Source organism: Plectropomus leopardus, chromosome 14 (assembly GCF_026936395.1).
Source record: "Plectropomus leopardus strain MGB_pleo_1.0 chromosome 14, ASM2693639v1, whole genome shotgun sequence".
NCBI lineage: Eukaryota > Metazoa > Chordata > Actinopteri > Perciformes > Serranidae > Plectropomus > Plectropomus leopardus.
In genome coordinates this window covers 9,858,777-9,871,987 of record NC_142189.1, presented here as the reverse complement: position 1 = coordinate 9,871,987, position 13,211 = coordinate 9,858,777, and the positions used below count along the sequence as shown (strand labels likewise).

The 13,211-nt window shown below is 38.5% G+C and overlaps 1 protein-coding gene across 2 annotated transcripts in view; it reads right to left on the bottom strand.

Moving 5' to 3' along the window:
- The window catches only part of sptb (spectrin, beta, erythrocytic), a 107,133-nt gene that overhangs the window by 52,405 nt on the left and 41,517 nt on the right, over window positions 1-13,211 (bottom strand). For both annotated transcript variants that reach the window (XM_088087244.1, XM_088087245.1), the window contains 9 exons: window positions 9,685-9,951; window positions 9,015-9,239; window positions 8,346-8,435; window positions 5,752-6,042; window positions 5,309-5,439; window positions 4,859-5,063; window positions 2,755-2,978; window positions 2,420-2,570; window positions 919-1,163 (listed from right to left, as the gene is read on the bottom strand). In XM_088087244.1, coding sequence (XP_087943370.1) covers window positions 919-1,163; window positions 2,420-2,570; window positions 2,755-2,978; window positions 4,859-5,063; window positions 5,309-5,439; window positions 5,752-6,042; window positions 8,346-8,435; window positions 9,015-9,239; window positions 9,685-9,951 — 1,829 coding nt within the window. The remainder of the gene's footprint in view (window positions 1-918; window positions 1,164-2,419; window positions 2,571-2,754; window positions 2,979-4,858; window positions 5,064-5,308; window positions 5,440-5,751; window positions 6,043-8,345; window positions 8,436-9,014; window positions 9,240-9,684; window positions 9,952-13,211) is intronic.

The following is a 13,211-nucleotide window of genomic DNA, read 5'->3' as shown; positions in this document are numbered from 1 at the left end:
ACTGCATCACAGAGCCACCCACCTTCATATGAAATATATAGTTTTAATTCATTGATTTTATTTGAGCCTATATTCTAAGACTTAGTTGAGAATATTCATACTAACATTTTTTTCGATTGACTCATGATATTCATAAATTCAAAACACAAACACTCAAAGGCAAGGTTTCAGGTGTCTGATTCATATCACCTTTTAGAAAATAAAAGAAAACAGCCTTTGGAAATGGAAGAAATGTTGATAATTTCCCACTTTTAATAAATAATTTACTTGACTTTGAATCTTATTACTTTGTAGACTTTCTTTTTCTCTTTCAGACCAGCATAGAATATGAATTATGTATATACACATCTAGTAATTCTCCTTAGAAACCTCATTTAACTCAGTTAAGCTCTGTGTTGAGGGCTGTTTTTATCCTTCTTGCCCACAAAAATGACATGTTCATATTTAAACTGACTATTGAAATTGATGTGAATAAAAAGTAAAGATACTCTCCTTGGGAAAATAGGAGAAAACACCCTTTGGAATTGGCAGAAATCAATGTTAATAATTTGACTATTTTATTAATTATTAATTATTTTAGCTCACATCTTATTACTGAGTAGACATTTTATTGTTTCTACCTGGCCAGCATAAAAAATGAATTATACATATAGAAATAATACTTAAAACTCATGTAAGCTCTGTGTTAGGAGATGTCTTTTATTCATCTATACCCACAAAAAAAGTGAATGTCCAAATTTACATTGAGTAGTATTACTGATGTGAATAAACCGCAAAACTCAAAAACTCAAAGGGCAACGTTTCAGGTTTGAATCTGTCTGAATCAGCTGTTTAGACTTTTGCAGAAATCAGTGCTAATATCAAGTCAAAATTTTGACTGAAAATCTAATTAAACTTAAACACTCAAGGCTTGCTCACCTGGGTTTCTCCTGAGTCTCAATCTGCTGGATGGTGCTCTCCATCCAAGCCATCAGGTCTCGCACCATGGTGAAAAAGCGGAACTTTTCAGCCGTGTCCACCAGTTGCGCCCTGCGGCCGTCGCAGGCATCCAGCAGGCCCTTCCAGGCTTCCACCACCTCCCGCTCTGAGGCCTGGATGGCATCCGCTTGGCTCCCTGCATACTGGGCATGAAGCCGTGAAGCAGTCTCCTGGTACTGTTGAACCTGGAGGAAAAAGAAAATCAAGAAAGGTCAAATCATTGAAGTTAAAAAAATTAAAGTCTACCTGCATTCAAAAATTGTGTTTTACTTATTGTAACCTTACATCAGTGTTTGATATGGAACAGTGTTTGGGCCAGGCATGAGATAAACGAGAATTGCTGCTTTGTGGTTGTTTGGCTAAGTGAACCATTTAAGTTGAACTCATAGTTAACATCGACACACATCTTCACCCCGTTAGCACAGTTGATCGATACAGTTAGCACAGTTTCAAGGTGGGCACCAAAGATTAATGTTACCAGTTCTGACCAAATGTCTCCCTCTCTGCTCCTAAGATATGACGCTGAGTAATGACAAGAAAAGTGTTTTTGCAGAACATTATGATGACACAGTAAGGTTGACCGATGTTAACCTTTTTGGTATAAAATGTCATCAATTCATAATTTTATCCTATTTGACATATGTGTGTGAAGTTTAGTGTGTGAATTATTGAGTTAAATCCAAAAGCATATTTTATGATGTTGAAGCGACCTTTGTCCACCAAATTCTAATTAGTTTATTTTTGAGTCCAAGACGACATTTGCACCAAATTTGAGGAATTGCCATCAAGGCGTTCCAGACACGTTGTGTTCTCGAGGATGAGATGGACGCAAGGTCACAGTGACTTTGACCAGGGCCACCAAAATCTAATCAGTTTACCAATGAGTTCAAGTGGACGTTTGTGGCAATTTTTAAGAAAAAGGTGTTCTATGTTGTGTCTTAGTGTTTATATAAATAAAAAGCAAAAAAAGGAAATCTGAGTGTAAGATTTGTATGTATGAGCAGGATTTTGTTACATTAATCCAGTTTGGAGGTCAATCATGGTCAAATATGTAACTTACACAAGCGTTTGTCAAGGATATTTAGATAATAGAGCTGAAGTAAGCAGCAGAGTGATAGATGATTCCCTAAACAAGATTAACACTCACATTACATTTATTATTTTGAACCATTGTTGATACAGAAATATTGATTACTGCAGCTTCAATTTTTTAAATCTCATCAATCTCAGAGCTATGGGATTAAGAGGCTGATACAAATGTAAGAATCCCCCCACCGGACCACCGTTTACAGCTTCTCACCCTTTGATACAAGTTTTCATGGTTCACCCCAAATATTGCAGCACTCTCTCCTCCCTCTAGATGTGAATCATCAAAGTCTGCCTCTCGGCCGCCGCCCGCTGTGTTCCCTCAGAGCAAAAGGGCTGATCCCCTGTGTTGTACCTGTTTGCCTAGAGCGGTGATGTCTCTCTCAAAGGCGGCGTGCATTCTGTGGAAGGACTCAGCTTTGCTGAAGTCCTCTCCAACGTCTTCAGGCAGCTCTTTCTGCTTCTCGTGGATCTGAACCACGAGCTCCTTCCCATCATCAAAGTACCTTAAATAAAAGAATTGATCTCTCAGCCTCTTTGTGCGTATTATCATCACATTTGTCATCCTACTTACAATAATCGACTTATTTGGACACATTTTGTTGGATTACAGGGTTAGACATGAACTCGAAATAGCATCAGTCCAGATAAATGTTTGTCTTTCTGGTGCATCAATACTGTTGTTCTTACTTGAGCAGTTCGTAGGATGTAGTGAGGAGCTGAGCACGAGTGTCGATGAGCTCCAGCAGATCAGCCCAGCTCTCATTGATGGTGTCCTTCCACTCTGCCATGGTGGCTGCCTCCGTGTGGCCGGCTTCGATCAGCTCGTCTATCGTTTCGTTGACCAAATCCACTCGTTCCTGACCCACCATTCCCGTCTCGCGGGCAAACTCTCTGAACTTATCCCTCAGAAGCTGAAGAGAAGAGATAGATATGTTTTATTTTTCTTTGAAAATAGGTAACATAAGAATCTTTTTTTTATGTGGAAGTAGGAATTTAATGTAGTTTCAAAGCTGCATGGGATAATGTTCAAGATGGGGGGCCCATATGGTAACAAGAGAAAGACATTTTTTTAATTAAGTGCCCAAAAAAAATTGATATCTTCAAATTAGAGGTGACCCCTGATAGGAGCCTGATTCGACTGCCAATGTCACAGTCAAATCTTCACAATTGCAAGAAAATGTGGTACCAGAAAAAAAGATATTTCTATCTGGGCTATAAAAGGGATCTGGATGTCTGATTTGACATAGAGTCCTTGGTTTCTCCCAATAAATCATGATGTATAGACTATTTTGTTATATATGTATAAAGAAGAGCGCTCACGTAAGAACATGGAGGTTACAGAGCTCTAAATATTTGTGAAAATCAGTGAGCGAGGCACGTAGAATCAGACTTTTGCTGCTAGCTGCTTGAATATCTCTCTCTCTGTCTCATCTCAACCAAACTACAGTTACTTAGTGATGTGTTTTGTCTGTCTGTCTATTGATCTCTTCCACTCCCTTTCAGTCCTGCGGACAGCGCAGCTGCAGCACCTACAAACACACACCTACACACGCACCCCAGACACACAACAAACAGCACTGGATGGAATACATCCTTTTTTATTTATTTCTTTTTTTCATCGTGTATGCTGGTATATTGTCCTGCTCTTTTCCTGTTGTATAATCAAAATGACATGTATGTCTAATAGTAGCACGGACAAAAGCAAAATAAATATAGAATTTTTAAGCTATTTTATGGGCCATTTAAGGGAAATGTAGTCACAGTTTGCAATGTTTTGTATGCAACACTGAGAAAACACAAAGGTGGTCCATTTAAAAAGGAATGTAAAGAGACTGTCTGGGACTTAAAAGCCTTTGTTGTCCTTGCATTGACAAAATCATTTTTTTTGTAGCCACACGTTCAGGCCTCTTGGAATACATTGTATTATAAAATATATTCTTATGCCAAATCATTACAATAAATTGTTTATTTTGGTGCTTAAGCTCTTTTGTCTGGTGTGGAAATAACTGAAATTGTCTCAAAGTAGAATATGGATCAATAAGCAAAATAAAAACATATTTGAATTATCAGCTGACGATAGGCAAGACTTGACAAATCAGATTAGACGATGAAAATTCTTAGTCCGGGACACGGCCACTGTAAACTGCATTTATTTATTAAAACAGATGGTCTGTAATCATTATACTAAAAGAAGCAAAAGCATAAAAAACATTGTATAATAGATTATAGGGAAACTATCTGATTGCTTTTCTCTTGTTTATGAGACATTTCTATCATTTGCTCCTTAGTTTTGATTTTTGTTTATTTGTAGATGTAGAAATTCCCAGTCCATGAACATCTCATCATTCATCTAAAACAGCTCCAAAAATAGATAACATGGTTTGTCACTTAAAAAATGGTCACATGCAGCATTTTGTGAATTAGAGAATCTCTACTACATCAATCAGTCAAACTTTATAGCACCTTTCAAACAGGTTAGTGCAATTAAAAAATACTTTACAGAGCTGACAACAAGACAAATGTAAACAGACTAAGGCAGACAAGAAAAAAATAAATAAAAATGATAAAAATTGAATAATAAAAGGCATTTGGCTCTGTGTCACTTAGAGAGATAAATGGTCACAGATTGTCTATGTTTTTAAGATGATAAAAAGCAAATTTTGGTGAAATATGAGCCATAAAGTTTCTTGTCTGTTGACGCAGAGCAAGTCTCTCTAAGTTTATCTGCATATGCTATAATGTTCATATTTTGTATGATCACATCTGTGCATGTTTTTTGTGTGAGTAATACCGTGACGTGGTCCAGGTCCTGGCCCATCTCCTGAGAGGAAGCCACCACGTCTCTCTCTGCGATCCAGTGCTCCAGGTCCTCCACCTCTCGGCTCAGCAGGAAGTGGTGGTAAGTGTGGTCCAGCTTCTTCCTGCGGTCCTCCGCCAGCTCCCTCAGCCCTGCGTACTGCTTATCCACCTGGCCCTGTCGCCTGATGATCTCCTCGCTGCAGACAAGGTGAAAGGAGAGGAAGCAAGGAAATGAGATGCAGGGAGGATGGAGAAAATGAGAAAATGGCGAAGAGATTGGATTTGGGTTTACTCTAGATAAGGCGTGTGATTAGGAAAACAGGAATTATCACACTTGTGTCTCTTATCACCCTAAACCATGACTGACTGGGACAACATGAGTGAATTAGCATCCTCAGATGTAATTCTTTCAGTGTTTACATCAAACTATAAAGGCACAAACCCATCAGGATGGTCCTCGGCAAACATTTTTTGGGCACGGTCAGCCAGCTTCTGAATGGAGTCGGCATAGTCGTCCACTGCTTGCTTGAGGATCACGTGGCGCTTTAGCATCAACATGGCACTCTGCTCATCCTGGAGAGACGGAGGAAGAAGAGGAGGAGGAGGACGAAGAAAAACAGCTATGAAATTATGCAAAAAATGAAGAGGAGACTTCACATCAAAGCAAAATAAAACACTCCAAATGAGCTCTCAATAGAGGGTGCCACTTTTAAAAAGCATGTCAACTTAATTGAAGAAAGCCCAAACCATGTAATCATGGTAATGAATGCAGTGCCACTTGATGTTTGCACAGGATGATATGCCTTGTTTTGATTCAGATAATAAGATCTGTTTTAAACATCTGCAGTTAGCCTGCCCGCTTGTCTGTCGCGCTCCGCTCCTCACCTTGGCCTTTTCATCCGCGATCATGTACAGCTCCTGCTCCCCTATCCATGCTTCCGCCTCATCCGCGTCGTTGTAGTAGTGCTGGGCCAAGCTGGAGCCGCTCAGCCTCTCCCTGCGCTTGGCCATCTCGTCCTGCAGCCGGGCCCACGCCTCCTCCAGCTCCTTCAGCTGCTCCGTGATTCGCTCTGCCTCCGGTCTGCCCTCTGCGCTGGCGGCCGCCGCCATCCTCCTTCCTCGCTCCAGCACTTCGTCGACGCGAGGCTGGTGGCCCTCGATCTCCCTCTGCAACGTCTGATGGACAGAGAAGGAGACACTGAGTGTAAAGCGTCACACTTGAGACGTTATGATGGTATCCAAGCGGCTCTAAACTCTCTCTGCAACTGCTTTTTTAGAAAAAGTTCAAACATCAATCATGAGTTCTTTGATGATATAAATGGAAACAAAAACAAAGTGCATTCAAGAATATCTTGGTTTCTTTGCTTTTACAGTAAAAGTAAAGGACCCTATCTTGACTGGCAGATTTAAATAAGTTTACTGTACAACAGGCCTTTTTTTCCAAGCAAAAATTGTGAAAATTACCAAACTTTCTATTATCTGAACTTCTAAAATAAGAGAATTTCCTGCCTACCTTTGTCAGCTTTAATTGTAAACTGAATCTCTTTATGTATTTGGGCTGTTTGTGAGACTAAATGAGCAATTTGAAGAAGTAACTTTGAGCTCTCGGAGACGTAGAGAGGCATTTTCCACTATTTTCTCATATTTTATCAGTGTTGGAAGTAATGTTTTACTGTAATTCCCCTACTTTTGGCATGAATTTACAGGTAACTCATTTATTTTTCAAATAACGCATTTACATTTACAAATACTTACATTATTATTATTATTATTATTATTATTATTATTATTATTATTACTCTTAATATGTTTCTTGTATGTTATATATGTTATTATTTGTTTGTATTATTAGCGTCTGCACTAAAGACCAATGTTAAATCCTTGGAGATGAAAACATACTTGGCAATAAATCCTTTTCTGATTCTGATTCAATACTTTGATGTTATCCATTTTCTGTGAAATAATCTTCTGCAGGATTTCTTTGCAACTGCTATGTGTAGGGCGCCTGTGGAATATGTTGTATAGGACTTATGTGCAATTACTTTAGGTACGGCATCTCTGCAACACTTGACTCCAAAGCATCGTGCAAAACTCTTGGGGTGTATTGATCTGGGGCTGATACTGTATGGTAATTGTAGTTTGATTGTACATGTGTGTGGCCATGTCATCTGTGTTTTATAGAATGTTCAAGACATTTTTTCCCCAAGGGAGACAATAAAAGACTAATCTAATATAATATTAATAATTTAACGTTATTCAGAATACTGTGGGACCTGCCGGTGGACCGACACATCACTAGTCACCCGACCTTCAGGCAGCAAAATAAATGCAGCAAATTATTCAGTCAATGAATTTGCATTAGACTGTCACTGCACAAAGGCCAACAGTTCGGACAATTTGAGCAGCTCTCCGGAAAATACAGACATTATTTTTGCCTCCTCAATTTCAAGGACAAAATTAGGCCTATAGTACTGAGTTGTAGTTGATGTGCAGGATTTGATTTACTGTTAAAGTTTCAAAGATAAACCTTAGTGTGTTTATGTTTTTGTAAATAGCTTTTATTGATTTTATATTATTAGGCCGGTTGTGACTAGAAATGACAAATGTTTGAGGAACAGTTGTTATTTCCTTTTGTTTTGCTAAAAAAAACATTAAATACTGATTTGTGATGATGATTTGAAGGCCTGTCTATCAAACATATCTATTATGTTTTATTGATTTATTACTTCCTTTTCATCATACTGATAATGGGTAAAATCATAGATAAAATTTGACAGGTGTCTTTTTCCACACTTAAATAATACAGCTGTGTGCATAAATAAGAGAATTGTAGCAGATTTCTAAAAGTAAATCAAGAGTTGCTTCCCATATTAAGCAATTACTTTATATATGAAGCAATTGGTCAGGTAATTTAATTAATTTTGAGATTATTTAGAAACTAATTACTCATGTCGGTAACTTGCACAACACTGCATTTAATAGTCCGTAACCCATTTAGTACCCTCGTCCATTACACTGGACATAATGTTTTTGGATATTTATATCTATGATTATTGTCATCTGGCACCCAAATTTACAGACTTATTTTATGGGATGTCTTTAAGCCAATCACAGTGTTTCACGTCATCCAAAGTAGACTGCAGTAGAACCACACACCCTTTTTTTTAACAAGCACGGCCAACTGTAAGGCAAGGGGGAAGCACAGGACATGTTTCAGTCTACAAACATATCGTTTAAATACATAATTTGAGTTCAAACACTTTTAAAGTAAACAGGTAATCTACAAGTGCATTTAGAGTAGAAATCCACCATTACAATATTTCTGTGCATTTGGAACATAATTTGGCTCTGAACTGGTTAATAAGAGCAATTAATCAAGAAAATATGTCAGATTAATCAATGATGAAAGGTAGGAATTTACAAGTGGTAATTTGCAGTACAGCTACCCAAGTCTCTTTTTCTACAGACAAACCTCTCACCTGGTTTTTCTTCAGCAGCATTTGCACAGTCTGAAGATTGTGGCCATGCTCTTGTGACATTGCCAGGGGCATCCTCTCTTCAATCCAGAGCTGAGGGAGAGACAGAAGAAGATTGTAACGATGAAAAGAGAAAATAGAAGAGAATTGTTTCTGTTGAAAAACAGCTTCACAGATCTCAAATGTACACAGAGTATAACAAAATGTTAAGACCACCTTTCTTTGTGCTGAATTTTACCCCCTTTATAAAATGTCTCCAACACCTCAAACAGTAAAAATCCTCCTTTAAGCTGTCTCCTCCACCCGACTAAAGTGGATTTAGGCTGTGAAACCAATAAGGGATTAAAGCTTTTTACCCAGATTCACCTGCAGAGTCAATTTCATGGAGAGAGCTGGTGGTCTCACTGCCTTGCATACTAAGTGTACATACTATAATTGAAAACTTCATTTCTAAATTAATAAGTTATCATTTTGAGGGGAAAAAACAGCCTCTGAAGTTTAGGCTTCAAGATTTCCCTGAAGGTGTTATCTTGCTGTCATTCAAAAGCCAACACTAATCCAACTTCTTTAAAAATTCAACATCCTTTATTCATTTTTCAAGCTATCAATCATTTCGCGAGAGCAGAGAGTTTCGACTGTTTAATTTTGCTCTGAAATTGCATCCATGCTTACAAGCTCGTCGGCCAGGTCTCTGTAGAACTGATGGACAGCCTTGGCGGCCTCCAGCTTGCCCTTGCGCTGGGCCAGTGGTGTGAGGAGCTGCTGGAAGTCCCTCTGCAGGGCCTGCTGCTCGGCTTCAAGCTCCGGCTGGTCCTCCCTGCCGCCGCCGTGCTTCCTGACGGCCTCCTGGAGCTCCTCCAGCTCCCGCGCCCGGTCACGCACCTGGTTCTCTATCATCTGGCGCAGGGAGATACGATTAGAGAAAAAGATGAATAGCCTTTCAAGAGTCTAATCAGGATGTAGTGGAGGGTAAACCCACCCAAAGTTAGTCTGTCTGGCAGTTTATGTTTTTTAGCCACTGATATGATTAAACTTTTACCAATGCAAAACCGACTGTAATATAATTTATAAGATTTATGGTGTTCTTTTTCTTCCTCCCAAGAAATGTAATGCTTTCTTTGTTGATTTTTGTTTGTGTTCAGACGCCAACAGTAAACACAAATACAGATCCGAGACAGGTGCTCACTCACTCAGAGTTAATCCTGAGAAAGCGCTCAAGCTAAAACGATAATGTATTCACTCCCATGGTGAGATTAAACTACACATAATTTAAGAAGTGCATGCAGACACAGTAAGCATGCAAATCTGGAGTACATATAATAAACGCTACAGAGACACAGACCTGATGCTTTTTGAGCAGGATGTTGGCGTTAGTCAGGTCTTTGACGTCTTCGTCTCCACTCTGCAGCTGCTGCTGAAGCCCACTGAACCACTTCTTCATATCAGCGAGGCTCTGGTCGAAGAGCTCAGAGCGGTTGGCGTCAAACAGCAGCCGGGCTTTCTCCTGGGTCGTGGACTCGAGCTTGTCCCACAGTTCGTGGAGTTTGGCCAGACGCTCCGTCACGATGGGCTCAAATTCAGGCTTGGACTCCATGAGCTCCTGACCTTCCTGCATCCATGAATATAAAAAGAGAGGATGATGTTACTAAAAAGCCACACTGGGAAAAAATATCACCTTAAGTTTTACCTGAAGTGGCTTGTGGAGAAAGAATATGTCATAATAAAAGATAAAAAATAAAATAAAATAAATATGGCTGCAAACTGTGATTCCAGGTATCAAGCAAAGACAGAGCATTAAAAGTTTAAAGCTGCAAAATATCAAGACCTTTGACAGTCTGCAATACCTGTATTAAAGATAAGTGACAAGTTTTACCAAAATTAATTTAAAACCAAATCTGTCCCGGCTAAAACTCTTCTTCTGAAACATCGTTACCACCAGTAAGTCCACTGCAAAAACATTTTCTGGGACAACTTTCATCAGCTTATTCAAAAATACCCACTGAATTTTATGGTTTTTGGACAAACTTCTATTTAATCCAGACAGTTTTGTAATGACTGGATGAACAATGTATGATTTTGTTATCTGATTTGTGTAACGCCACACCTTTTTTTTTTTTTTTGCATTTGAGTGCATGATTTGAATGAAACTTTTAGGGTATGTTAAAGGTATTTATGTGGATATATCATTCAACTTTCAAGATGATTGGTCTAACGGTTGTGGAGTATAATCTATTAATGTGCTGAGCCATGACCTTTATGTAGTGCATTGGTCAATATATTCAGATGGACATCAACATTTGATAACTTCTCAAGCTTGGTCCGATATTGATCGACAGAAATAGCTAGAAATAGCATGTTTTAATATAACTGTTGCTGACTATATTTTAGCTAGAGATGTGGTCTTCATTACATTAGCTGCGTATTTATAAATAAGCAGTCTGTGTGATGCCGGTAATGTTTCAGTGTTAGCTCTACATTGAACTGTTTAGCTAATGTTAGTTAGCACATTAGCTTCTACATCCAGATAGAAGGTACGCTTGTAAATTAGCAGCTTATTTACATTTGCTGCTTTGCAAGCTTGTTGACATGTTGTCTGTGTTGATAAAGGTATTTTGAGAGCATGACACCAGAGGAACTTCGCCTTTGCAGGAGGGAGCCTCACGCCTGGCAGAGGGGTCTGTTGCCGACCCTCCAGATGCAGGAAGACAGCGGACAGTCCTGTCATGTTGCATGGCAGTGTGGGACCCTCACAAGTGGTCATACTAATGTATCTGATCAACTCTTTGCCGATTTCCAGATCCTCACCAACAATACTACTGCTGTTACCACTGTTACATGTAAATACTTTAAGTACTGTACTGTATTGTAAGTAGATTGTTTTGGCCAGCTCTCATATCTCCAAATTGTTTTAAAATGTATTAGACATTACTATTCTACAAATAAATTTGTTTTAAAATGCCACTTGTTTCTACTTGCATAAATAAAACAACACATTAACATATTCTATTAACACTGTACTTTTTGACCAAATTTAAACAATATAAAGACCTACATTTGTTAAGTTGAAATTCACAGTCAAAACTAGACATGTATTGTCTCAAAAGTAATAACCCAGAAGTTTATGTAAACATAAACAATGACACTTTAGATATATGTTTCAGTTTTATTTGGTAGATGAATCAAATACAAGGCAAGTGAGTAGAATACAGGGTATGTAACAAATTTATGGTCTAAATACAATCATAAATACTTAATTGATCCCCAGGGCAAAATTGTGACATTTTACAGTTGCTCTCATACTATATACAAGCAAAGTTAATAATACATCTAATGTAAAAAATGTATTCAAAAGTATGTGCATCATACAAAAAAAGGTTATTTACAAATATGTGAATCATGCTACAAAGTGTGTTAAATATATATATATATATATATATATATATATATATAAAAAACTATGTTAACATAAGATATGTTAAAAAATAGTGCTGGAGGATTTGATTCCTGAAGCAAAGGCCAGTCTTTGTCTCATGGTAATGTCGGCCCTGTGGAAAGAGCAAAAAAATATTTAGATGTGTGATCTGACAGTTTTTTCACCACCAGATGTATTTTTGCCATTTCACTACGTGACAGTGCCACAACTATAGCTGTGACAGACACAACTTTGTTGTCCACCAACAGCAGCCTGTACTTTGACAGATAAATGATCACCAGACTGATAAATCGTTTTGCTATGAAAACATTAGCAGAGCACGTTAGCATGTGCTTTTAGCACTATAGGTGTTTGATAACAGAAACTGTGGTAAACAGAAAGTTAACTACGCAGTATAACCGAGCTTACATAAATATCAGTAATAAATCCAAACTGACAAGACTGTTTGGTAACTTCACGAAGATATTTTTAGCCACTCTGCAATAAATAAATGCTAACAAGCCTTAGCATTGGAAAAAAGCTAACGTTAACTCCACGGCAACATCACAGTAACCCAACATACAGCCTACAGTAATACAGTGCATTAATTAAAAATATTTTTTAGCTGTAAAGCAGAAATGAGGCTAACTCACCGTCGGTTTGGAGTCCTTTTAAGGTGTCGCCGTCCCGGAAAAGCAGCTCCGGTGTTCACAGTCATTGTGCCTCCTGCTCGGTTGAATTTTTTCCTTTTAGCTCGCTTTTCGTCTTCGCCGTGTATCCTGCTGTCAGCTGAGGAATGAGTCGTTTTTTCATAGCTGGTGGTTGTTTCTCGGCCATTGTATCGTTATTCTCCTCCCGAGGACGCGAGCTGACAGCAGTGCGGTGCGCGAGGGAGGGAGGCTGCGCAGCGTGTGCACGAGCATTGATTGACGCTGAGAAGAGCCTCCCTCTGATTGGTTGAGCTCTGCCGGCGCAGAGGATTTCTACAGCACCAAGAAGGAGCTTTTTTTTTCACAGATCACCTATCTCATGTACTCCTCTCAAATATTATGTTTCCAAAAAAAATGACAAAAAGTTATTTTGACAAACGTTACCAACTACATCTTTAAATAACACGTACATCAGACTTAAAGGCGTTATGACTTTTGGAAATTTGAAAATTTGACCTTGAATTTTAGGGACCCCATCAGGCTGACTGGGATCACACTTATGGAGCAGCATTTGCACACAAATTCCAATCTTTGGTGAAAATCTCATGTGTCTACAATGTACCATCTAAAATGCATTTACAAAAATATTCATCAAGAAAGTTACTTTTATTGATAAAACAGGCAAAAACAACTGATTTTTAACCCCAGGCTTAAACCTCTAAAATTATAAGACATCTGTTTAAATCTTGTGCAAATAAACTTTTGTCAAACAATTAGAAGAAAACCCTGAACTCAAGCAGTACTTGA